This window comes from Elephas maximus, chromosome 3, assembly GCF_024166365.1.
Source record: "Elephas maximus indicus isolate mEleMax1 chromosome 3, mEleMax1 primary haplotype, whole genome shotgun sequence".
NCBI lineage: Eukaryota > Metazoa > Chordata > Mammalia > Proboscidea > Elephantidae > Elephas > Elephas maximus.
In genome coordinates, this window is record NC_064821.1 from 31,915,536 (window position 1) to 31,940,552 (window position 25,017).

Here is a 25,017-nt window from a genome sequence, read left to right on the forward strand (position 1 = left end):
GGCCTTCTGAAAAATTAGCATTGAGAACCCTATGGAACACAGTTCTACTCTGACACACTTAGGGTTCTGTTATATGCCATATGCACTGGGCCAGCATTTCTCAGAGTTGAATGTGGACTTGAATCCCCAGGGCTATTTTTTAAAACACAGATTCTGACTCAGTGGGTCCAGATGGAGCCTGAGATGTTGCATCTCTAACAAGCTCCCAGACACGGCAGATGCTGCAGGTCCGTGGACCACATCTTTGAGTAACGAGACGCTAGAAGACAAAGTGAAAGTTGCAGGCACCTGTATGCACAGTCACCACACATGGGACTGGTAACTGGCTGGTTCAGGGTTTTGTGGACAACTAAATGAAACGTAGGCGTGGTCACTGGTGTTTGAGATGTTACAGGACGGTGAACACCTCCTAGTGAAGTTTCCTAAGAGACAGCGCAGCCTTCCTTCAATTTGCCTAGAAGTGGCATTCCGGGAAAATGTGATGTTAAAAAAATGATTTTAAAAATGTCAAAAATACTTCGTGTTCATAAGAAAAACAGAGTTAGGCTAAAAGTAAAGGCAAAGATCATTTCAATGAGATTTCTCTCGTGTGAGGGGCATTAAAAAGTCACGAAGAGTACAGGAGGATTCCTCCCTGTGTGTGACCGCCTGCGCATGGTAGGGTATTTAATACACCTGCCACTTATCCTCTAAATGCCCACAAGGCCCCTCAATCAGTGTGTCATTAAAAAGCAAACCCGTTGCCGTTAAGTCGTCTCCAACTTAGAGGAACTCAATAGGACAGAGTAGAATTTCCCCATAGGGTTTCTAAAGCTATAACCTTTACAGAAGCAAACTGAAGGAAGGCTAGGCTGTTTCATAAAAACCAGGAGGTGTTCACCGTCCTGTAACATCTCAAACATGAATGACCACAGCCGCGTTTTGTTTAGTTGTCCTCACAACCCTGAACCAGCCAGTTACCTGTCCCATTTGTGGTGACTGTGCATACAAGTGCTGCAACATTCACTCTGTCCTCTCCAGTCTCGTTACTCAAAGTGTGGTCCATGGGCCAGCAGCATCGGCCGTACCTGGGAGCCTGTTAGAGATGCAGGATCTCAGGCTCCACCTGTGTTTTAAACAATACCCCTGGGGATTCGTGTACAAATTCTATTTTGATAAATGCTGGCTCAGTGCATATGTCGTGTAACAGAACCATGTAAACATATTATTAAAAAAAAACCCCGGTGGCACAGTGGTTAAGTGCTCGGCTGCTAACTGAAAGGCCAGTGACTCTAACCCACCAGCTGCTCCATGGGAGAAACATGTGGCAATCGGCTTCTGTCAAGATCTGTTGTTGTTGTTGTTAGGTGCTGTTGAGTCAGTTCCGACTTATAGTGACCCCGTGTACGACAGAACGAAACACTGCCCAGTCCTGTGCCGTTCTCACAATTGTTGCAGCCACGGTGTCAATCCATCTTGTCAAGGGTCTTCCTCTTTTTCACTGACCCTCTACCTTACAAAGGGTGATGTTACAGCCTTGCAAACCCTATGGGGCAGTTCTACTCTGTCCTATAGAGTCGCTATGGGTTGGAATTGACTCGACAGCAATGGGTTGGTTTAATGGTAAAATCAAAGAAGAACTAGGACATTAGGACATTAATTCATCATAGAACAGCATCTATTTGAACATATATAAGTTGTTGGGCCTTATATGTCAAATCACTATAGGATCTTCTAGGGAGTGTTACCAAATACTGGTGTGAAAAAGAGGGCTTGGCTCTGACTGGGCAAAGGCACTGACCTGGTTGATGCCCTCAAATGCCCTGAGCCCTGCTCCTGTCAGGATCCTCTGGGCACAAGTTATGTAAAAAGATGGTTGGCTCAATAACAGCAAAAAAAGGCCTAAATTTAGCCTTTATTATGTGTCAGGTCCCCCTCCGAGCCCTTAGCATGTACTACTTCATTTAACCCCTGCAACGACCCAGTTAGATAGATCATTTTACAGGTGAGGAAGCTGAAGCCCAGAGACACGAAGTCACTCGCCCACGGTCAAACAGCAGGCAAGGGCGGAGCTGGGCTGAGAAGCATAATCCATGGCCATCGAGTTGATTCCGACTCATAGTGACAGAGTAGAGCTGTCCCATAGGGTTTTCAATTCTTTAATCCTTATGGGAGCAGATGGCCACATATTTCTCCCTCAGAGCAGCTGGTGGGTTCAAAGTGCCGACTTTTCAGTTAGCAGCCAAGCGCTTTAAATACTGCACCACCAGGGCTCCTTGAGAAACACAGGGTGCCACTTATTAGATGTGTGATTTTGGACAAGTCACTTAACCCCTCAGTTTCTCCACCTGTGAAATGGGGCTTATGATAATGAGATCGCTCTCATGGGTTGTTGAGCCACGTATACAGCAGGCACAACTTGGGCTGTTGTTACATGATTAGTACTATTACAGTTAGTCTCTGGATTCCAGAGTAGCCCCACTTACTTCCTCCGCCGATGCCGCCGCTCCTTGTCATCCCTCCGGGCTTCTGTGTCATATGTGGCCGGAGGGCCATGCCGGTGCCGCCTCCTCCGCTCTCCGCCATTGGGCCCCTCGCCCTCGCCCTCACCGCTCCGGGCTGGCCGGCTGCCCTCGCGGTGCCGGGGCCTCCGCTCGGCCTTGTCCTCCAGCCCCTCCTCCCCTGGCCTCCGGTGGGGCCGGTGCCTGCGGGACTCCCCGTCAGCCCCTGTGCGGGGCGAGCTGCTGCGGCTCTCTCTGCTGGGCCCCTGCCGGTGAGGGTGCCTCCGGTGGGGGTCCGCAGCCTTGGCCCGCTCAGCCTCGCCCTCCCAGAACCCCGGCTGCTCTAGGCCCTCCCGGGTGTGGTGGTCCGACTCGCGGCCATAAGGACCCTCCCGGCCCAGCTCGGTCTCCTGGCTGCCAGCCCAGGGCCTCCGGGCGTCCAGGCCCCCTGGGCCGCTGGGGTCCCGGGTCCGGTCGTGGTAGCGGGCCTGTTTCCTGAGGAAGTCCTCGGCACGCTGCTGGCCGAGGCGCTGGTCCACCGTGGGCTCGGCTGCCCGGCTCTTGTTGGTGTTGTTGTTGCGGTTCTCCTGGGGGTCAACTACCAGCGGCCGGTCCAAGTGCGTCTTCATGTCAGGCCGCAAGTGCCGGGCGTAGGAGGCCTTCCAGCGCTCATCGGGATCCAGCTCGTTGTACAGGGCCTCCCGGCTGGCCAGCAGGTTCTGCTTCCGCATCTCGCTGGTCCGCTGTTCCCACACGGACTTGGTCGTCTTCTGATTCTTCTGTTGTTCTTTCCTGCAGGGGAGGGCAGGGCGTCAGAATACCACAAGACAGTGAGGCCCAGCGGAGAGCCTTGGCCTAATGGGGTCTCAGCCCAGGTAGGTGTCTTGATTTGACTGGACATCTCATTTTAAGGGGCATGTTGGTCCATTTGGGTGCCCTAGCCTGGCTGGGTGACTCGGCTTAACGGGCATCTTCACCCGGGTTTCATCCACTCCTTTTCAAATTTCTGCACGTGAACTCCTGGGGACAGCTATGATGTTCAAAACATTTTAACCTCTGAGACGACCACTCATAACGGACACTGGCCTAGAGCACGTTCGGGAAGCCCCTGCAGTGCCTGGCAGAAGCCCCTCGGTTTTGGTCATGGGGAGGTCTGGGGGTCCCAGGGAGAGACGGTGACAGCTAAGGGGAGTCTTGGGGTAGGGCCTATTTATTAGCTGGTACGAAGCAGCCAGCAGGGCCCCACCTTGTGGCTGCGGAGATTTTCCAGAGGTTCATGTGCTATGATATTTAAGAGACTCAGTTTACAGGCTATCAACTTCTACCGGCGCTCTCCTAAACTTGGCTGCCTGGGCGTGTGCCTTCCCGGACTCCCTCCTTCTGCACTGGGAAAGAAAGGCCTACCCTCCCCCAGTGCCCTGCAGAGTGCAAAACCCTCAGGGCCACCAAACAAAGGCACAATTCAGAATACTGGTGTCAGCGAACCTCTCTGTAATCAAGACACCATAGCTCTCCCCATCTCACCACCCACATCTGATCCATCAGCTAAACCTGTTTGCTCCACCATCACCATCTGCCTAGAACCCAGCTATATTCCAACACTTCCTTGGCCTCTGCCCCAGTCCAGTGCCTGTTATCTCTTTCCTGTGGACACCTCTGTCCTGATGGCCAGCTCGGCCCTCACCCCTGCCGCCATGCCCTGTTCTCTCTATGGCCACTAGAGGGCGCCTATGAGCACCTGAGTCAGGACATGTCCCTCCCCTGCTCAGGACCCTCTGTGGCTCCCACCTCACTTAGGGTAAAAGCTCAAGTCCTTCCTGTAGCCCATGGGGCCCTGCATGACCTGCCCCATCACCTCCGTGCCCTCACCTCCTCCCACCCTCCCACCTGTTCACTCCCTCCAGCCACACTGGCTTCTTCTTGTTGGACATACTAGTCCTACTGCACCCAGGTCCTTTGCACTGCTGTTCCCTCTGCCTGGGATTCTGTTCCCCCAGAACCCCCATGGCTCCTCCCCCCCTCCTTCAGTCCCTGTCGCCTTCTCAGCAAGGTGGTCCCTGACACCTCTACCCACACCAGCAGTAGCTCTATTACCTTCCAAAACACTATCTACCTATAACTCACTGTTTATCTTGTTTATTGTCCATCTTCCTGACTAGCATGTTAGCTACACAAAGGTGGGATTTTTCCCGTGTATGCTGTATCCCTAGCGATTAGGACAATGCCTGGCACACGGTTGTTGTTAGCTAGCATTAGGTTGGCCCCCAACTCATGGCAATCCCACAAGCAATGGAATGAAATGCTGCCTGGTCCTGCACCATCCCCATGATTGATTGTGGACTGGACTCTTGTGATCTATAGTGTTTTCACTGGCTGACTTTTGGAAATAGATTAGCCTGGCACATAGTAGGTGCTTAAAAAAATCCATTGCCATTGAGTAGACTCCAGCTTATAATAATCTTATAGGGCAGAAGAGAACTGTCCCATAGGGCTTCCTAAGCTGAAACCTTTACAGGAGTAGATTGCCAGTCTTTTCTCCTGCAGAGCGGCTGGTGGGTTCGAACCACTGACCTTTCGGTTAGCAGCTGAGTGCTTAACCACTGTACCACTAGGGCTCCTTAAAAAAATTTTTTTTTTTTTTGGAGTGGAAGTGGGTGGGAGGGTAGAGGTACCTCTTCCTAACACTCGACCTTGTCAGGAACTCCCCATCCCAAATCTTTGACTGGGAGGCTGAGGGGAGGCAGCCTCCTGGGGCGAGGGCACTTACACAGCTATGGACATGTTGGCTGCGGACAGAGGACTCACTTCTGCCACCTCCTTGGCTTTCTGTAGGGCAAGTTTTTGGTTGGCTGCCTCTTCTTCTTCTTGTTCATCCTAAAAGGCACACAAGATCTCTATTCACAAAACATGAACTAGGCCTTGGGGCTGCACCTACTGCTGATCAAAGGCAACATCTGAAATATTTAAAAACAAGTTTGGCCGGGTGTCCACTAAAGAGAATGAGGCCGGCCAAGAATGGACACAGATGCTGGTTAAGTGTACTGTTAACCCTGTCACATACAGGCTCACTGCTAGCCCTATGTTAACATACAGCCAAAAGAAAACGAAAGGAAAAAGAACTCATTCTCTTCCCATGGGGGCGATTTTCCTGTACCCTGTCCCAGTGAGTTAGAAATTAATGATTAATGCAAGGATTTTCTATTCACCCGACTTTCTGGGCCGTCTGAGCTCTCTGAACCAAGACTTTCAAAAAAAAACACCTACTAGCCCCCACATGCAGCAATGTCTGGTGTCCCCTGGCCCATGCCATGCACTGCCAATAGCTCCCAGAACGAGAAATGAGAGAGGAAATTATATTCCCAGCCTCCCTTCCATGGGAGGGCAGGGAGGGCAGCCGGCCCCTGGACCACAGCCCTGTCCAGGGTGCTGCTTGTTGGTTAGGTTCAGAAAGGAGGACAATGGGGGAAGATGTTGTAAAAATACATACAGAAAAAGACGTTTTTTGGACTTTTAATCCATCTTCAGCCTTCATGCAGGGCCTCATTCGCAAAACAGAAAAGCCAACAAAGAAAAAGCAAAGAAAAAGAAACGGACAGAAAGGAACCTGCCAATAAGAAAACTCATGCGGTCGCAGGGCACCTGTTCCCCTGCACTTGGACTCTCTGGGGCAGGAAGCAACCTTACCACCTCGGAAATGGGCAGATCAGGGCACTCTGCCAGTGGCCACACGGAGGTGGGACCCAGCCAGCCACCTGCTTCCTCCAGCATTCCCCCTCCCAGCACCACATCCAGTGCTTCTCAAAGCTGAGTCCCTGGAATACCTGGCTTCAGAAATACTTGAAATGCAGATTCTTGGGCCTCCTAAAGGTCTACAAAACCAGGGCTGAGCCCTGGAACCTACATTTCCAAGTTCCCAGGTTGAGTACGAAACACACTCAAGTTTAAATACCACTGCACAAGGATTATGAGCACAAGCTCCAGTCCCAAATGGCCTGGGTTCAAATCCCAGCTCTGCCACTTATTAGCTGTGTGACCTTGGGCAAGTCACTTAACCTCTCTGCATCTCAAAATTTTCATCTAAAATTTTCAATTCTCTCCACCTTCTCTGCTTTAGTACTTATGGCCATCTGACATGCTATGCATTTTTACCAATTTATTGTATTTCTTGTCCGCCTTGCCCACTTGAATATCGGCCTCACCAGGGCAGGGATACTGGTCTGTCTTGTTCACTGCTGTGTCTCTGGTGCCTAGACCAGGGTTTGGCACACAGTAGGTGCTCAATAAATGCTTTTCAAATGAACAACTGAACCTGTAAAATGGGGCTCAGAGAACTTGCCTCCTGGGGACTCTGTGAGGCTTAAATGAGATTAAAACATGTCAGGGGCCTAGCAGAGTGCCTGCCACACACTAAGTGTTTGAGAAGTGCTTGTGGAAGGATGAAGGAAGGAACGTGGGCAGGAGGAGATGGTCCATACCTCACAGGAGGGAGGTGAGTTGCCTTCCTCCCTCCTTTTCTCCTTCCACAGTGCCGAATGCCCGCCCACCCCGCCTCCCTGCCACATCTGCCCCTGCAGATGGGCTCTGGGAACGTGGATCAGCCTCAAGTCCCCCATGGTGGCCAGGCCCAAGGCTGCCGGGCTTGGGATGGTGGAGACTTCCGTTTCCCCCCACTCAGAGCTGGGCCGGGAAACTCTCTCCCTCCTGCCAGGGCCAACAGATGGAGGGCTGGCAGCCGTCTGCTCAGCTCGGTTCACTTCCATGAATGTGTCCTGAACACCTTGAAGTACTGGGGATGGGCCACAGAGCTGAGGGAGGCTCTGGGGTGGGGAGGGAGAGCCCACTCATGTGTTCTTAATGCCACGGGGCAGTTGGGGAGAGGCTTAGGCACCCACTATCCCACTGCAGAGAGCTGAACCTCTGGAACTCTTTTCCCTGGGCATATGGGCTGGAATCTGGCCCTGGTTTGCCTCCTTGCTTTGGTGTCCGTGCAGTGCACAGCCTGCACACCCATCCCCAGCAGCCATGCTCGTGGGCTAGCCTGTGCTTTGGAAAGCAAAGTGTGCCTTCTGAGCCCATCAGAGGCGACCCTGACTCCCTGGGGGTCCAAGAATGCCACAAAGGGGCATGTGGCAACAGGTTCCACATCGCTGTGAACACAAACTGAGCTGCTTCTCCCATGGGCCGCCACCCTGCAAATTCTCTTCTGGTCTCGTTTCCTCTGCTCTGCTCTCCTGGTTCCCAGCTGTGTGCGTGGCCATGGGTAGGTCAGTGAACCTCTCTGGGCCTCAGTTTCCCCATCTGTGAGATGAGGATAACAGTAATCCCCTATCGCCCAGGCACACAAGAAGTGCAGCTGAACTTGCTGCTCTGCTGCTGTCATTTTTATTACTACTTGCTTGGCCGATGCTCAGATGAAAGCTGGTCAGGTGTATGGGTAGAGGGACTGGGCTCTGGAATCTGGGCTCAAACCCCAGCCCTCCCTTTATCAGCTCTCACCCAGGGCCTAGGTCATGGCAAGCAACTGACAAGGGCTGCCTTTATTGAGTACTTACTGTGTACCAAGTACTGTGCTGAGCACGCTACATGGATAGAAAACTGCTATCTGGGGGTGATCCTGCCTCTCTGAGCCTCAGTTTCCCCCTCTGCAAAAGGTGATAGCAGCACTCTTTGGGTAGTCTGTATCACGTGCTTGGCACTGTGAGTATCGTGATGTCTTCACTGCTACCACTCAGGGGTGAAGTCCGTAGGACTTTCCATTCGGCCATCTCCCATGCACACAGGGACACACGCCAAGCCCCAGGTCCTGAGTGGGTTGTTTGCCACCTGTCCCCAGCCCCACTCTGTCTCCTAGTAGGCTGACCTGCATGGGTATCCAGACCTCTGTCTGGAGGCCCCAGCAGGAGAGCGAGGTTGGGGCATTGCTTGGCCACTCTGTGCTGTGCATGCTCTGGGTCCTCTGAGGTCCTGGCACCCGAAGGAAGCCCCCCCGCTCCGCACTTCCTCGGCTCCAGATCTTGCTGGGTCCCACACGCCATCCCCTCCCCTGACTTTTCAGGCCTAGGTGGTGACAGCACTCCTGTTGCCAGTTGGGGGGCAGTGCCACCCCTTGCTGGCCCCCTTGGCCCTGTTCAACTCTGTAAATGGACCCCTCAGCCAACTCCAGTGGAGCTGGCCATCTGTTTCCTGTAGTGACTCTGAGGCCCCTTCCCTCCTACCCTCCCTCTGCCGGGGATCATCTGGTTTCTGGAGGGAGGTGCCTTCTCCCTGCGTGGTGTGTCCAGGGCAAAAGCTCGGCCCCACCCCACTCCTGTGCTCTCCTGATCTGCCATGAGCAGGTGTTAACTTTGCCAGGGAAACATCCTCCCACCGCCTCCACCTTGGTGAGCTCCTGGGCGTTGGCCAGGTTGTCCACGGCGATGGCCAAGAACACATTCAGGAGGGTGTCTGCAGATGCCAGTCAGGGAAAGAATGGCTGCTGGAGGCACCGTGGAGCCGCCGTTTTGGGCTCTGTGTATCTGGGCCCCTCATCCCTCCCTTGCACCCCCATGCACTCTGCTGGGGCCCAGGCTGCTCCCAGCCCAAGGATACAGTTCCCGAAGAGCGTCAGCACGATGAAGTAGATGGAAAACACCATGCCGCCCTGCACGCCCCCCTGGGACTTGATGCCGTCATACATAACCTCGTTCCAGTCCTCGCCTGTCAGGATCTGAAAGGTGAGGGAGAGACACACAGCCAACCCCCTCTCAGCCACGGGCCCCGCAGAGACGCCACTGCGGAGCTGGAAGCAGCCTGCCGACCCCCGACCTGAGGAGTCACCACGAGCCCTGCCCAGGCTGCGGTGTGGAGTCTGGGTGTCAGCTCCTCCTGTCTTCTCCTTGGGGGTCTCATTTTGTTTGCTAGTGGAAAGAGCTGTCCCTGCACCGTGAGGCTCTAGCCTGGTTTCTTGGCCACTGTGACCCTGGAGGAGTCACAGGCCTTTCTGTAACTCCACATTCCCTGGTGTAATAGAGGATTTAATATTTACCATTTACATTATTCATGTGGACAGGCTACTACGGGTAAGATGCAAATGTAGCACAGGGCCACGTTTGGGGTCTTCCTAAGGCAGACCTTGAAACGGGTTCGAGTGCAAGTGGTTCACCTGGCAGGTGACCCCAGGCAGCACCAACAGGGTGGTGGGGAAGGGAGGTGGGAAGGAAAGCAGCCCATCAAGGATGTATTAAGGAAGCTCCCACCACGGGCAAATGGGGTGCAATCCCTCTGGCGACCTCTGGGAGGCAGCAGAGAGCAAACACCTCAGAGTCATCCCACCCAGGGGCGAGAGAGCTGGGGGTGGGGGCGGGGGATGGGGGGTGGAGGTGGGGATTCACTAGCATGCTGGACTTCTGGGCCTGGGGGCAGATTGGGTGCCAGTGACCAGAGAGCACCTTGGACAAAGGGTGCAGGTGCTGGAAGTAGAAGCTGAGCTGGAGAAGTTCGGTTGAGGGGATATATGTGGAGTACCAAGACGGTCTCCCACAAAAACTCCAACTTCTCTCCTTTGCAATATTACCATGAAGATAAAGTAAACATGCAAGAACTTCATAAACTTTAAGGGGCTAAAGCAGGGTTTTCTAACCTCGGCGCTATTGACATTTGGGGCTGGATCATTCTTGGTGGTGGGGGCCGCCCTGTGCCCCGTAGGATGTTGAGCAGCATCCCTGGCTTCTTCCCACTAGATGCCAGTGGCACCCCCTCTCCCCAGGTGTGACAACCAAAAATGCCTCCAGACATTGCCAATTTCCCCAGGGGTATAGAATCGCCCCTGGGTGAGAAGCCCTGTCAGTGATCACTACTATCAACGTGAATGCAAATATGAAAAGTGACTTTAGCACCCACGTGAGGGCTCTGAACTTCAGTCCACGGAGAGTTTCCTCTCCACACCCCCCGAACCCCGTCACAAACCACTCAGCCAGGACAAGGGAGAGGAAAATCACATTTCCTATACACCCCTTGTCCCCAAAGACTAATAACCCACTACAAAGCCTCTGCAGGTTCCAGCTACGCCACACCTCTGGGCACGCCCCACACGGGCACAGAAGTTGTCAGGGTGACTGCCCAGGGCCTACCCTTTGCCCTGAAGTATGGGATTGGGGTCTTCAGATCTGAGGAAGGAGGGAAGGCAAACCAGAGGAGTGGGGTTCAGGGAGGCCCCTCAAACACTCTAATTTTCGACACTAAGAGATGCCTGCCCACGGGTTGAGGTGAAGGCCGTACCTGAAACACCGTCATTATTGCTGCTGGAAAAGTGTCAAAGTTGGTAGGAGGCGTTCCTTCATCAAAATTAAACCTGTGGAGAGGACAGGCACGTCACGAGGGCCTGGCTCAGCAGCGAGGGGGATACCCTGGGTGGTCTCCGGGCCCTGCCCCTCTGGGCAATGGACATCCGGGCCAGGAGGAAGAGGAAGGAGGTGGGTGTGGGTCTCTGGACGCAATGAGTGAGGGAAGAGGGGGCGGGGGGGGGCTCTGGGCTGGACCCCAGGGAAGCAGAAGTTGGAGATCCCACTGGGCACTTACTGGCCGCCAAAGAGCTGCATTCCCAAAAGGGCGAAGACTACAATAAAGAGGAAAAGGAGGAACAACAGGCTGATGATGGATTTCATGGAGTTGAGAAGAGAGACGACCAGGTTCCTGAGAGACGCCCAGTACCTGCCGATAGAGGGGGATCAGGCAGTGCCGGGGAGCAGAAGACCGGGGGTCAGCGGGAGGCAAGGCCTACCCACAGGGCCACCTGCCTCACCAACCCAGCCCCTGCTGGAGCGTCCAAGAACCCTGCAGACTTACTTTGTGACTTTGAAAATACGCAATAACCTGAGAGCTCGTAACACGCTGATTCCAAAGGATGTGCCAGGTTTTATGACGGCCCAGATGACCTCGAAGATGCTCCCGATGATAACCTGGAAAAAAGGACCTGTGTGGTGCCCAGGGACAATGTCTGGGCCCCTGCACTAGCAAACATCCTGGGCCTGAACCACGCAAGAAACCAGCCTGACTCCCACCCCCAAAACAGAGACAGGGTGAGGGTCTCATACCCTCTCATTCCTTCTCTTTTTATTAAGAAATCACACAGACCAAAGAACCCCTGGTACACATAATTACAATGTGAATGTCCACGTAACTACCACCTAGGCCAAGAAATAGAACATGTCAGTATTCTGGAAGCCTCCAGGAACCCCTAGACATAAAGCCGAGACATATCTCTTAGACATAATCATCCTGACTTTTGCAACAACCATTTCCTTCCATTTTTTTATTTACTGAGGTGGAACTCACATAATATAAAACTCGCCATTTTAAAGTGCACAGTTCAGTGGCATTTAGGACATTCACAATGTTGTGCAACCATCGCCTCTATTTAGTTCCAAAACATTTTCATCACCCCAAAAGTGAACCCTGTATCCATTTAGCAGTCACTCCCCACCTCTCCTCCCCTTCCCGCCAGCCTCTGGCAACCATTGGTTTATTTCCTGTCTCCATGGATTTACCTACTCTGGTTATTCCATATAAATGGAAACATACACAATGTGGCCTTTGGTGTCTTGCTTCTCTCACCCAGCATATTGTTTTCGAGGTCCTTGCCTTTTTTCTATGGGGTCACTATGAGTTGGAATCAACTACAAGGCAGTGGGTTTTTTTTTTTTTTTTTTTTTTTGGGAGGAGTGCCTTTTTAAAGTATCCAAGTTTGAGTCCCTAAACAATGGAGCTTTGTGTTGTCCATTTGAACTTTCCATGAGCCGGGTCGTGCTGTATGGACTCATTTCGTCAGTGTCTGCCTCCTTTTGCTTAATATTATGTGGGTGAGAGTTATCCATGCTGTTGAGTGTCACTGCTGTTGGTTCCCTTTAATTGCTGCATAGTGTTCCATGACATGGACGTACCACAACTTATCTGTCCACTCTAGTGCAAAGGGATACTTGGGTCATTCAGTCTGGGACTATTACCAACAAGGCTGCTCAGAATATTCTTGTGTGCATCTCCTGGGCACTTGGGTGAGAGTTTCTCTAGGGTGAATCCCTAGCAGTGGAACTTCCAGGCCACCCCCCACTGCTTTCCAAAGAGGGTCTACAAATCACCTCCTCCCTCAGCAGTAGTTGAGAATTCTGGGTACTCCATATCCTTGCTAATGTTTGCAACAGTCCTCTCATTTCTTCTGCATCCAGCTGAGTCTCCCAAGTCTGGGTGACCCCTTCCCCCATTTGAGGTTCCCAGCTAGTGGCCATTCTAAGCAAGAGCTGGAGAGATGAGCTCCTTAGATATAAGAGACTTACCCCACAGTCAAAGCAGTTGAAGGAAGAGTGGAAGTAAGGCCGCGTCCCGAGCCCATACATTTTTATAAACATTTCGGACATAAAGAGTCCTAAGAAAATGAATTCTGCATAGTCTAGAAGGGAAAAGGAGGAAATAGAAATGAGGTTACGTGTGGGGGGGCCCTCCAGGTGGTTCTGACTTTGGCCCTGTCTGTCGCCAGGTCTTTGGTGGCCTTCGTCAAAGATTATACACAGGCTTTTTTCTTTCCATGGGCCTCAGTTTCCACTCTGTTAAAGAGGAAGAGTAGCAATTGTCTTGTACCCTCCAACCAACCAACTCCAGGCCAATCCTGATACACATAATTACAAAGTGAATGTGAAAATTACAAAGGAGTGAGGAAAAGTTCAGTGGGTCTCCATCTTGTAGTTTTGGCCCTGGTTTGATGAGAAGAGTTGGATGTAGGTTATAGCCAAGGACCTTACATTTGTGTTGAGTGGTGGGTTCCTGGGTGCTTATTACATTATTAAAGCTAACTAACTAGCTAACTAACAACATAACAATGGGCCATGCATAGCCCCATGATACCAGTGTGTTATGATCCAAGAATTATGACTAATCCATTTTATATGCATTCACTCCAAAGGAAAAAAAGAAATAGAAATTATAACGGTGTCCTAGTTGTTATCCTGATGTTAGGAACTTAGTTGGAGCACCACAGCAATTGATCTAAGGCACAGCCTTTCTCCTGATTTGGAAAACCTATGTGAAGTCGCCTGGTAATCCTGTCTTGCTGGTGTTTAAAAGGCTCGGGCAAGACAGGGTCCTTTATTCTTTGGTGAGAAAGCATAAAGACACAAGTTCCTCAGGGAGAGGCAACACATGGATATTTCTTTGCTTTAGTGAATAAATGGATAACATTAGATCCTTTCCCTGAGAAGGCTTTCTTGGTGGGGTAGGAACACCAGAAGTCAGGAAGGGTGGAATGGGAAGGAGAACTTAAAAGGGTTTGTGAAGGGAAGAAAAGTGTACAGAAAAGGAAGACAGGATTTCAAACTTTCAGAAATTTCACAATTTTGGCCATATATCTAATTCTGTTTGAAAGTCAAGGGCATTTGTTACATCATTCTTTTAAGAGGTGATTTGAACTGACTGCCAAGGTCCTTCACACTCATTCCTGATTGAAACTTCCTTTTATTTTCAGGACTCCAGGGAGCTCCTGGTATATGAGGAGAACTCTAGGGTCTCCAGGACCTCATTAACCTCAGCAGGTCAAAACATTTGGCAAGGGCAAAAACATCAGTGAAGGAAATCTGTCCACAACATCTGGTGCACTCCAAGATCCACCAGAAGCAACTCTGGGAGGGCTGAAGAGTTTCTGAGATGCTTGGTTCCTGGCTACCATGGAAATGTGATAGCTGGTGATACACAAGACCTGAGAGAATTACTCATCCACAGCATTGGTGGGTCTGGAAGAATGTTTAGGACCATGGTACCCAATTTCTACTAGTACAGAGAGGGATTTGTGATTCAGGGAAACTACTACACTTCATCAATTCCAAGACACACATTCTGTTCACTTCTCAACATGTCTAAAACTGGGGTGCATCTTACAATTGGTGGCATGTCCTAGTTTGGTTGGCAACTTTTATTTTTCAGTGGCACATAAAACAGTGCCTTATAATTGAAGATGTCTTGGATTGATGAATGATGGTAATGACTTGTCCAAGGTCACATGTTGAGTTAGGGGCAGAGGAGGCATCGAGAACCCAGGTCACCTGGTTCCCAGGACAGGGATCTGCCATCAGATAGGGCTTGGACTCTGAGCCTGACTTGCTGGGTTTAAACCCTGGTTTCATCACTTACTAGCTGTGTGATATTGGGCAAGTTACTTAACCTCTTTGTGTCTCAGCTTTCTCAACTAGAAAAAAAAAAAAAGAAAATAGGGATCATTAAAGGACTGTTACAGACCAGAGGCTCCAGGCAGGAAGTCCCAGCACCCTGTTCCTGAACCAGAACAGTCACTGCAAGATGATTAGTGGGGAGAATATGGGAGATTAAAAATAGACTACCAGAGGAGGTTAAAACAAGAAGTAAAGAGTCCTCATTTATGAGAGACTCCAGAGGGACCAAATACAATTACCAAGGTTGGAACTAGGTCAGGGCTCTCGGAAGGAGTACTGGCCCTCAGGGATGTCCTGGGGTTCAGCCAACAGGACTGGGAACAATAAGGGTTACAAGGAGACAAAGGCCTGCATCAGGCTCCCAGGCCTCTCTACACTGAAAATTCAACCGTCTTTGGTGGCTGTTCTGGGTTAACTCTGAACCAGGTCAGAAGGGCAGGAAATGCACAGATCTGAGTCAGACAAGCCAGGAGATGCAGGAGGGCTGCCAGCAGGCCAAAGGTTCTGGGAAGTCCTCACTCAGCATCCACAAACCAGAGTGATGGCATTCGCTTGCTTTCCTCACTGCCCAGTCCTCTTGTTGATTACTCAGAGCTCTTTACTTTTTAAAATCCTGTGAGAGGTCTCCCCACCTTTCACCACTTCTTCTTACCCTTACTTTGCCCTCACTTTTGATACTATCTCATACTAATTCCTGGAATCTGGGAATAGACTCAGAGGGCAAGGCCTTGGATGGAGATGCTGGTATCCACTGAGGGAGCAAGACGCTTTCCCGCTTGTTGGAGGGGGTGTTCTGGACATAAGGAAGTCAAAAAGTGCAGGTGAGAAATGGGAAAGAAGCAGAAGATTTGAAAGAAGGAAGAAGCAGGGAGTCAGAAATGAGCAGAGAAAATGGGGCAATATACAGGTCACTCCCTATCCCTGAGCCTGCCATCTCTCAACCATGAATTATTTTAATATTTGCAGAGATGCACCTAGGAGCACATGAATGTTTCTGTCTCTATCTGGCTGTCCTGCAGTTTCTATCTCTCTGTCTTTCTTCTTTACCCCGTTCACCAGCATCCCTCTCAGGGATCATGGAAGTGTTTCGTGGTCTAAATTCCAGCTTCCATCTCTCAGGCCTGAAGAAAACTGGCTCCACCACTGTGGCAGCAGAAACAGCAGTCCCAATCACAGGTGCAGAAGTGGCCAAATGAAAAGGTGAATTCGAGAAGGGAAGGAAAAAGGGTGTGAGAAAGGGGTTGGAGGCTGGGTGGGGCAGGGTTGGGCGGTACTCACAGAGGAAGTCGGAGAGCCACTCGGGCTGGTTGTAGTGAACGATAGCAACACACAGCGTGTTGAGGGCTACCAGACTGAGCACAGTCCAGTAGAAGGCCTGAGTTTTGACCATGCGGCGGATGTAGAAACGCATCCTCCTCTCCTTTTTGTGAAAAAAAGTCGAGTTCTCCAGCTTGGCACTTTTAATGCTGGCTCGAGCGAAAGGAGACCCTGCCAGGGGAAGAATGGAGATGTCAGGCTGTTCCTTCAGGGGAAACCAGCCAACACATGGCCCAGGCACCGATTGTGGCCAGGGAGTCCACTGGCTTCCCCGCAAGCTCTCTGGCCTGAGGGAGCCATCCTGACCTGCAGGCTTGGCTTTCCAGAGGTGGTGCTAATGAGAAGGCAATGATCCTGAAAGTAACAGTATCGGAAGTAACCAATGAGAGTGCAGCATGTCAATGGTAAGAGCGATGTCTCTTGTTGCTAGAGCCAACTTGCCATGTCTTCCACTCCTGGTCATGTATGATGCCTCTAGAGGTTACTCCATTGGGCAGGATGAGGCAGGAGCCTTCTCCCAGGGCCCCCAGTGCAGGGGCAGGTGGCAGAGCTGCATGGAACATGTTGGGAAGTCCTCCAGGAGGAGGTGTGGAGGGCGGGAGGCAGGAAAAGGGTAGAACCTACTTTTCCATGGATGCCTAACCTTAGAAATAATGACCGAGACCAAGGACTGAGCCAGACGCTCCCAATCCCCCTTGTGTCCTTGCTCCAGGTTCTGCCTCCACATAGTTTTACTCTTAAGCATTTATTGAGCACCTACTGTTTGCCATGTTCTCTTCCAGGTACTCAGGACACAGCAGGTAACAGGCAGAGCCCTGCCTTCTGGGACTGACACTCTAGGTGGGGAAGACAGACAGCAAACATAATGAATAAGCTGATTAATAGTGTGATGGAAGGTGAAAAGTGTCATGGAAAAAAGAAAGAGTAGAGTAAGGGGACTGGGAATCCCAAGAGGGGCCCCGGGGCAGGCTGCAGTTTAAAACTGAGTGGTCAAGGTGAGGATGTTAACCAAGAGGATACATAAGGTGAGAGTACCTTAGGCAACGGGAATAATAAGAGCAAAGACCCTGAGGCAGTAATGTGTCTGGTGAATCTGGGGAACAGCACAAGGAGGCCAGTGTGGCTGAAGGGGAGTGAGCAAGAGGGATGGTGGGAGGAGGTGAGGGTGGGAGATGATGGGTAGATTGTGCAGGGCCTTGCAGGCTGTGGAGAGGACTTAGGCTTTTACCTCAGGTGAGGTGGGAGTCATGGAGGGTTCTGAGCTGAGGAGGGATGTGTCCTGCTTAGGTGTGAGGGTCACTGTGAAGAAACAAAGTGGGGCAGAGAGAGCAGGGAGGCCACAGAGGAGTGGATTGCATGGATCTGGGCAGGTGATGATGGGGATGGACCTGGGTAGTGGCTGAGAAGAGGAGAGAAGTCAGTGGATCTGGACTGTACTGAATTAAGGTAGATTCAACATTTGCTGATGGATCATATATGGCTGTGAGAAAGAGGGTGGCGCCCAGGTTTTTGGCCTGAGCACTTGGAAGCGCGGACCTACTATCCACTGGGACAGGAAAGATGTGAGAAGGGCAGGCTTGGGGAAGGGTCAGAGCTCAGCTTTGGACTAGCCCAGTCCAGTTGCTCTTGAGTTGATTCCAATTCACGGCAAGCCCGTGTCTCAGAGTGTAACTCTGCTCCACAGGGTTTTCAATGATCGATTTTTCAGAAGTAGATTGCTAGGCCTTTCTTCCAAGGTGTCTCTGGGTGGACTTAAACCACCAATCTTTTGGTTAGCAGCTGAGTGCACTAACTATCTGCACCAACCAGGGACTCCCCAGTTTTGGACAAGCTGAGTTTATCTTTTTCTTGAAAACCTTCAATTGCATTCGTTTCCTCACTCATTTGTTTGTTCAATCATTTGCTCATTCATTCAATCATTTGTTCAGTAATTCATTTATTTCATCATTCATTTGTTCATTCATTCTTTCATCATTCCTTTGTTCATTTATTTGTTCCTTCCTTCCATTCCTCCATTCATTCACTATTCAATCATTCATCTGTTCCTTCATTTGTTCATTTCTTCATTCATTCACCATTCCTTTGTTCATTCATTTGTTCCTTCCATTCATTTGTTCATTCCTTCATTCATTCATTAATCCATCCAGCATGCTCACTGAACCCAACCTGTGCCAGGCATGGGACACAGCAAACATGACTTTCAAGGGAGCCTGTGACCTTGCAGGATATCACTTCCTCTTAGCAAAATTCTAATTAGAGATTGGTACCCAGGGGCCATATTGTTTCACACTGGTTTTGTAAATGCTGGAGTTACTGGTCCACATTCAAAAACTGGAAAGTTTTCTGTAAAAAAACATGGACCTCAGCTTCTCTTGGATGAAAGTAACAGCTGACATTTATTGAATCTTTAGCAGGCCCTGTGGGGAAGATGCTACATGATAAGCTCCTGGATCCTCACCACACCCCGTACAGCAGGGACCAACACTGTCCCCATTGTCAAAACAAAAACAAAAAAAAACTCACTGCCATCAAGTTGATTTCTACTCATAGTGACCCTATAGGACAGAGTAGAACTGCCCCATAGAGTTTCCAAGGCTGTAAATGTTTACGGAAGCAGACTGCCACATCTTTCTCCTGCAGAGCGGCTAGTAGGTTCAAAATGTTGACCTGTGGTTAGCAGCCGAGCGCTTAACTGCTGTACCACCGGGGCTCCTGTCCCCATTGTACAACAGTGGAAGTGGGACTGAGAGGCCCAGTGACTGCAGAAGACGTGTTGAGTTGGGACTTGGAACCCCTGCTCTCAGCCACCACGCTAATCACTCCTCCTGGGACAGTGGACCATGTGGCCATGGGTGGGGGGTACTCCCACTGGTAGCAGTCGTCCAGGCCTGGTGGCTGCAGCCCCTCACAGCAAGGCCTCTCCTCTCTGCCATGGGTCCTTCTCTCATGCCTACCCACTGTCTGACCCCACAGGCAATGGAGGCCCTCGGGGTGGCTCTCCATAACCCTTCCTAGTCAGGCACTTCTGGCCTCTGTTTGCAGCACCTGAGGATGTGCTTGTGCACCAGCCTTTCGGGAATCTCGGAGGTCTGGGAGGGATGCTCCAAGCATCAAGGGAGAGAGAGGAGCTGGTCACTGCAGGTAGGTGGTCCCCAAACCCGACCCCTGCTGCAACCACACTGAACAACTCAGCTCCACTGCCAACCAGCAGGTGATCGGTCACGTCGCCTCTAGGGCTCTAGTGTCTTCATCTATAAATTGGGGCAACCACAATTCCAACCTCATGAAGTCATTGGGAGGAATAAATGAGTTAATGCACCTCAGCGTAGTGCCTGGCATGTTATGATTACTGGACATCATCTCCTATTGCAGTCCCAAGAACTGAAATCGAGGCCTAGTTCAGGTGCTAACTCATCCAGGACGCCTTTCCTGATCACTCGGCCTGCACCCCACTCATTGGGAAGGGACAGAAAAATGGATGCTAAGTGAACACCTACTACGTGTCAGGCCCTGTGCTGGCCAGGTACTGTGACCTCGGTTTACAGCAATTAAAGTCATTTTGACCCACACACCCTTCTTCTGTACATTCTGGTCTCTAATTCTTCTCTGACGTCTGAAATTGTACTTGCAGACAATCGTCAGTTTTTTTTTTTTTTTAAGTTCATACTATGTTTTATTAAACCCAATCAAAGTATTGCAATTTCCACATATAATCAATATAAAATTTATTGATGAGATATTTTCCATTCTTTACATTTTCAGACTAAATCTTCTGACTCTGGAGTGTTTTTATACAGCAATATCTCAGTTCAGACCAGCTACATTTCAAGGGATCAAGAGCAATTAGGGCAGCTGGTCCAGACGGAGCCAGGGTAAGGGCTCGGGTATGCCCCGGCAAGGCTTAACTCAGAGATTCCTGGAAATTTATATATCCTGAAAGATCTCTGAAAGTTGAAATGGTTGCTGCCAACATGGAATTTATATTACTATATCTTCTAAATGGAATTGGATTTTCCCAAAGAAATGATATTAATGATGACAGCTTCCATTCATGGCTCAACTCCTCATATAAATGACTCAAGTTCCCTGGTGGCACAGTGGTTAAGCACTCTGCTGCTAACCAAAAGGTTGGCGGTTGGAAGCTACCAACTGCTCTGAGGAAGGAAGATGTGGCAGTCTGCTTCCAGAAAGAGTATGCCTTGGAAACCCTATGGGGCAGTTCTCCTCTGTCCCATAGGGTCGCTAAGAGTAGAAAATCAACTCGACGGCAATGGGTTTCCATATTTTAACAGTAAGTTCATCGCTTATAAATGAGACAGCTCTATCATGTGCCCATCAACTGACTCAATGGTGCCGTAGAACCCTAATTACATACGACGGTGTTTACTACGGTACAACCTGAGGGTGAATGCCACACAGTTCCTACCTTGTCCTTATTTTTTACAGAAATAAAGGTGAAGGTGCTTCCTTGTCAGAACCTTGGAATTCCAGAGGTTTCTTTTAGGGTGGTCTCGGAAACCACTGGCTAGGTTGGGGGCCCCTTTCTGTGTGTTTCTGAGCACCAGGCCAAGGTCATGGGTTTGGGGGATTTGGCTGAAGCAAGCTGGCCATCAGAGACAGAGCCACTGGCCTGTCTTTCGGATCCATTTAGAAAGGTGAAAATCACCCTGCTTTCTTAACAGAGGTGCCGCGGAACGCTGTCCATCCTTTCTTATTCTGACAGCTTTCTGCTTGGGTTCCTCCTCTGCCTCGGCTGCCTCCTCACACATCTATCAAACGCCTGCCTTGAACCTGGATTCTCCAAGTCCCAAGTTCTTCTGTGGTTGGCCACCGAGTCTAGGGCAGAGTCTTGCACAGACAAACCCCCTGAATATCTGCCATGGCTTCCTGGAATGCCTCCCCCACCCTGGCCGTGCCAGAACGCTCCTGAAATTCAATTTAAAATCCCTCCTGAGTGAAGCCTTCTTTGGTCTCGCCACTGAACAAATTCCTTCCTGTCCCATTCAGCCATTAGGCCTCTCATCACTGCTCCTTATGCTGAGTCTCTGTTGTTTTATTTCTTTTTTTCTATAACCCTAAGGAACTGTAGCCCTAAGGAACCCTGGTGGCACAGTGGTTAAGCACTCAGCTGCTAAGCGAAAGGTCAGCGACTTGAACCCATCAGCCACTCCGAGGGAGAAAGATGTGGCAGTCTGCTTCCATAAAGATTACAGCCTTAGAAACCCTATGGGGCAGTTCTGCTCTGTGCTATAGGGTCACTATGAGTCAGAGTCAATGGCAACGGGTATTGTCACCATATCAGTCAAATCCATTCTGACTCACAGCGAGCCCACGTGTGCCCAGTGGAACTGTGCTCCATGTGGTTTTCAAGGCTGTGATCTTTTGGAAGCAGGCCACCAGGCCTTTCTTCCAAGGTGCCTCTGCTCGAACCGCCAACCTTTTGGTTAGTAGTTGAGTGCTTAACCATTTGTGTCACGCAGGGACCCTGTGTCTCTGTTGTTTTAAAGCATCTTCCTATTTATTTAATTTTCTGATTTCAAAGGTAGTGCAGATCAGTAATTCATATATTACAGAAAAACATAGGAAGTCAAAATCCCTTGTAATCCTCCAATTTCCAAATCTTTGTTAAGGAGATCTGATATTTCTTAATAGTATTTTTAAAATGGGATCATATTGTACATAGTGTTGTCCAGCTTCCTTTTTTCTCTCTGAAAAATATGTCTCAAACATTTTCCCACACTGGTAGCAAGTGTGTTCTTTTTCCTGGCTGTATAGTACTCCACTGTAGGTCTAGACTCTAATTTCTTTAACTATCTCCCTACTGTTGGGTATGTGGGTTGTTTCTGTTCTTTGTTTTTCCAACACTAGAAGCAACGCTGCTATAAAAAGGCTGGAATGCAGATCTTTGCACATGTGTTGGAATGTTTTTGAAGTGGGAATGTCAGATCAAAGAATATAAATGTCTATATTTAAATAATGCCAAAATGTACGCTGTGCAAATTTACACTCCTGTCGACAGTGTGTAACAATGTCCATTTCCCTGTATCCTTTCCAGCACTGGGTATTATCACTTTTTCATCTTTGCCAGAATGATTGATGAAAAGTGATATCTCCCTGTGGATGAAGGGCAGGTTTCAGCAGAGCTTCCAGACAAGGATAGACTAGGAAGAAAACTGAAAATCAGCCAACCGAAAACTCTATGGATCACAATGGGTTAATCCCCAACCGAACATAGGGATGGCGCAAGACCAGGCAGCGTTTCATTCTGTCTGTGCACAGAGTCGCCATGAGTTGAGGGTTGACTCGGTGGCAGCTAACATCAACAACAACAATCTCATCTTATCCACAGAGGAGATCTTGGTTTGGGTACCCAAGATTTTTCAGCAACTGGCATTCAATAAATGTGGTATGACAAAAAGTTTGCCCATCAGAATATAACAAAACAGATTTTAAAAATGGAAGCAAACTCATTGGGAAAATACATGGGCCAGACGCGACTGATAAAATGCACAGAGCACTGATTGAACTCTATAATTCTTGACACTTATTCAAAGGAGATAAACAGATACATCCACCAGTGGAAACAGAAATAGTTCATCACTACAAGGACAAATGTGTTTTGGCTAGAAATTAAAAATGCAAATGAAAACAAGCTTTAAGGTATCATTACAAACCTACTTAACTGGGGAAGGGAATTAAACTGGCAAAATGGAATGGCCGGGGTGGGAGATCCATGAACGTATGCTCACTTGGCAGGTTTATAAATGGGTTCAATGTTTCTAAAACTCAGAATGGCTCTGTGAATAATGAGTTGAAAAGCTGTTAATATCTTTGATCCTATAATTATCCCCAAGGAAATACGCCCAAAGGGTGGGGGGAGTAATTGTACATAAATGCTCACAGCAGTGCTCTTCATTAAGAGCAAAAATTGGAAACAACTCAAATACCATATAACGGAGCAATGGCTAAACAAACTATAGTGTATCCACCCGGGGGGAATAGGTGATTGCAAGGAAAAAGATGTCCAAGCTCAATGGCTCTGGTTGCAAACTAGGGTTGAGTGAAAAAAAAGCAGAATAGAAGAGTAGATCAGAAACATGTATCTACGCTAACAAAAATATGATGGCAGATATTAAGATGGAATGTAATTGCCCCTCCCTCCCTCATTTTCACTTCCATTCTTTCTTTCTGTGTGCTCCAGCCATGCAGTTCTACAAACAGTCTAAACTACTTCTCCTCTTAGAGTCTTCTGCCTGGATACTCTCCCGTCTTTTCTTCTATAATTGGAATTTTTTAAAACCCATTCAAAAAATAACATTTTCATTGTAGAAGGTCAAAAGCAGCATAGTCTCAGTCAATAAATCAACCATATTAAGGGGTAAGACGAAAAGGGTAAATGTCCCCTTGCCCCTCAAGCTCTGCCCCTTGTGGTAACCACGGTGTCAGTCTAGGGCTCTCTGCTTTCACTGCCTATGCTGAACTCCTACTCTTCCTTTGATTTTCAGCTTAAAAGCCAACTCCTCTGAGAAGCCTTCCCTGAGCCCACCCCACTCTTCCAGAACAGGCCAAGATCCCGGGCCCTCCCCTGCAGCACCATCACCATTACACGTTATATGTGGAATTATCTGTTTAATACCTACTTCCTTCCCCGGACTACAGGTTCCACAGGGACAGGGATTTTGTCTCTGTCCTGTTCATAAGTGGGCATCTAACAAGGGCAAGCCCTTAATGAGTACTTAACGAACGATGACAATATCAGCCAACATTACCAGCACTAGTTGATGTCGAATTGGCTCTGACTCATGGTGACCCCATGTGTGTCAGAGTAGAATTCTGTTCCACAGTTTTCAATGGCTGATTCTTTGGAAGTAGATTGCCAGGCCTTTCTTCTGAGGCACCTCTGGGTGGACTCGAACCTCCAATCTTTTGTTTAGCAGCTGAGTGTATTAACCTTTTGCACCAGCCAACATTATTGGGTGCTTATTCTCTGCTAGGCGCTATTCTATATGCTTTATGTATATTCAGTTAATCCTTGGACTATTAGAAGATAGGCACTATTGTATTCCCATAACCATGTAATCTGCTCCAGAGCACACAGGTTACAAGGAGGAGAGTAGAGATTCAAATCCAGGCAGCCTCGTTTCCAATCCCTGAGTCCCTCTGTTTCTCAGGGACCAGCGACAAATGGACATCTGGATGCAGAAGGGACTCACCCACAGAGGCGATATCGGCCAGCTGATCTTCAGCCTCTTCAGGGTTGAGCAGGTCTGTCTTGCTTTTCTTTATGGTGGCTCTCCGCAGAGCTCCAACAATGGAAACATGGCAAGAGAAAAAGACGTTACCCTTTTGGTACAATGACAATAGCCATTGAGTGTGTACTCTGCACCAGGTTCGATGCCAAGCTCTTTCTATGCATCATTGGATTCAGTCCTCGCAACAATCTGGTTTGGTGGGAACCATTAGCATGCCCGTTTTTTAGATGAGGAAACCAGGGCTCAGGGAGGTTACATGACTCCACCCAAAGGGTGAAGACGAGAGTCAAGTCCTGTTCAGTCTGACTCCAGTCTGGGCTCTCAGTTGCTATTTTCCCTCTGGTCTCTTTTTAATTCTAAGAAACTCCACTTCCTGGGAGCCCTGGGACTCTCAACAGTCCACCCCTTGACCTTTACTACTAACATGCCAGGTAGGCAGGGGGGGATTGTGGACACACCCCACCCCCCAATATTCACCTCTATTCTCTCAAGGGCTCTTCAGGGGACAATGAATTCAGGGGTACATGCCCAATAAAGTCACTTAGACAGCCCCAAGGATAATCTCTTCTCCAATAAAATAGTAAATTTCATCTCATAACCTACTGGGATAGGGCCCCAGTTCACTTATTTTCTTCTAATCCCCTGGACTTCAACCAAAAATCATCATTCTGTCTAACCAGCTTTCTAACGTGTGAGAAGATAATCCCAAGCAATAAAATGCATTTTTGATGGAATTATTAAGATTATTATATTATTTAGAAAATATTTGCCTCTGGCCTA

General features: G+C 49.4%; 1 protein-coding gene across 1 annotated transcript in view; it reads right to left on the bottom strand.

The window, feature by feature from the left end:
- CACNA1A (calcium voltage-gated channel subunit alpha1 A) overlaps positions 1 to 25,017 on the bottom strand; it is a 366,456-nt gene that overhangs the window by 87,285 nt on the left and 254,154 nt on the right. The window contains exons 12-21 of the mRNA XM_049877067.1: positions 24,199 to 24,288; positions 15,947 to 16,156; positions 12,788 to 12,900; positions 11,304 to 11,416; positions 11,037 to 11,168; positions 10,737 to 10,809; positions 9,069 to 9,186; positions 8,857 to 8,924; positions 5,248 to 5,354; positions 2,466 to 3,272 (exon numbers count right to left, since the gene is read on the bottom strand). Coding sequence (XP_049733024.1) covers positions 2,466 to 3,272; positions 5,248 to 5,354; positions 8,857 to 8,924; positions 9,069 to 9,186; positions 10,737 to 10,809; positions 11,037 to 11,168; positions 11,304 to 11,416; positions 12,788 to 12,900; positions 15,947 to 16,156; positions 24,199 to 24,288 — 1,831 coding nt within the window. The remainder of the gene's footprint in view (positions 1 to 2,465; positions 3,273 to 5,247; positions 5,355 to 8,856; positions 8,925 to 9,068; positions 9,187 to 10,736; positions 10,810 to 11,036; positions 11,169 to 11,303; positions 11,417 to 12,787; positions 12,901 to 15,946; positions 16,157 to 24,198; positions 24,289 to 25,017) is intronic.